Genomic DNA, 1,561 nt, shown 5'->3' on the forward strand with positions numbered 1-1,561 from the left:
GCTCCAAACGCGAGCCTGTGGCTGAGCGGGCAGGACTTCCCGGAGGGATCCAGCCTGGCCACGGTGAAAGCTGCAGCCCAGCAGCTCTTTGTGCTGCTCCGTCACTGGGATGAGAACCTGGAGTTCAACCTGCTGTGCTACAACCCAGGCAGTGTGTAAGAGGAGGAGGCGGGAGGCTTGGGCAGATTACTGAGGGCACAGGAGCAGGGATCTATCCTTTAGGAAATGCCTCCAAGGAGCTCAACTCCTCTGGTGCAGGGATGTGTGTGTTTATTAGAGGAAACCCTGCAAACAGAGCAGCCTGGGCAAAATCCTGCACTCAGCAGTCAGGATTTTGCCCTGGAAGGGAACCTACCACTGCCTGCAGTAGATGCTTTTTAATTTCAACTAGATCAGCACTTCCGGCTACAGCAGTTCCCTCTGATTCTGGTTTCTTCTGGTCCAAGCCCAGTTTCCAGGGCAGATCTTGTGGCCTGCTCCACTTTCCCTGTCCTTGCTTAGATGCCTCTTCCCAGCTCTGAATCACTGCCAAGCCCCCACTGCAGCCCCTCAGCCCCAAATCCCTGCTTTCCTGAGGCTCCTGCCTGGCTCCTGCCATCTCAGATGGCTTTCAGAGAAGGCAAAGGTCTGACAACATGCTCATCTCATGGATAAAAGGGAATCTGGGCTGGGAATGAGCATGTGAAGAGCAGCCCTGCTGTCACAGCCAGGAGGATCGAGCCCAGCCAGGCCACTTGGAGGCTGGGACCAAACCCCATCCCATCCACACATGCTGGGCTCCTTCAGGCTCTCTGCAATCCCAGCAGGAGTTTGTGAGATCCCTTGCAGCCAACGTGTGCCTTTGGAGCTTCACAGGCAGAGCCAGGGTGCCCGGGATTGAAGGATCAAGTGCCTCCAGAGGGAGTTGTGTGCCACTGTCTCCCGTGGAGCCCGCCTGGAACCCACTGCCTGCTGCTCCCTCCCTTGGCATGTAGCAGCCTTGCCTGTCCCAGCAGGCTTCTGTCTCGTGTCTGTGTGTCTGGGGGTGAACAGGAGGGAAACCCGTGCTGGGGACCATGAGCACCCCTCCGGTCTCTGCTCGGGTGTCACCTCTCCAAGGTCCCCAGGACAATGAGCATCCCTCTGGTGTCTGCTCTCAGTGTGGCCTCTCCGGGGTCCCCAAGATTATCCTTCTGCTCTGGTTTCACCTCTCTTGGGTCTCCAGGAGCTTCCCTCTGGTCTCTGCTGTCAGTGTCAGCTCTTTGGGTTCCCCAGAACCTCGAGCACCCCTCCAGTGTCTGCTTTGATGTCCCCTCTCTGAGGTCCCCAGTGTGGCAATGCTCAGTGCTGCTGCCGGTTTGCCGGCCGGGTGCCTCAGCACAGGCGTGTTCTCTGTTGTTGCACAAGTGTTGTTGTCCCAGTAAATCACAGCCTGCTCTAATTCCCAGTGTGAATCCTTTGTTTTGGGGTGGGTTCTTGGTGGGTTTCCCTGGGGCCACCCCAGCTGGTTGGAGCACTGTGTGACTGTTCAGTAAAATACCCCCCAAAAAACCCCGTGATGATTTAGTGTGTGTCTGGGTTG

The 1,561-nt window shown here is 57.1% G+C and overlaps 1 protein-coding gene across 1 annotated transcript in view; it reads left to right on the forward strand.

Annotated features, from left to right (window-relative positions):
• Nucleotides 1-1,356, forward strand: part of VWA5B1 (von Willebrand factor A domain containing 5B1) — a 27,453-nt gene extending 26,097 nt beyond the window's left edge. Inside the window, 1 exon segment of the mRNA XM_031062920.1 lies at nucleotides 1-1,356. This exon segment is cut by the window's left edge and continues 146 nt beyond it. Within this exon segment, the coding sequence (XP_030918780.1) occupies nucleotides 1-159 (159 nt within the window). The 3' untranslated portion in view covers nucleotides 160-1,356.
• The last annotated feature ends 205 nt before the right edge of the window (nucleotides 1,357-1,561 follow it).

Source organism: Geospiza fortis, unplaced genomic scaffold, assembly GCF_000277835.1.
Source record: "Geospiza fortis unplaced genomic scaffold, GeoFor_1.0 scaffold353, whole genome shotgun sequence".
NCBI lineage: Eukaryota > Metazoa > Chordata > Aves > Passeriformes > Thraupidae > Geospiza > Geospiza fortis.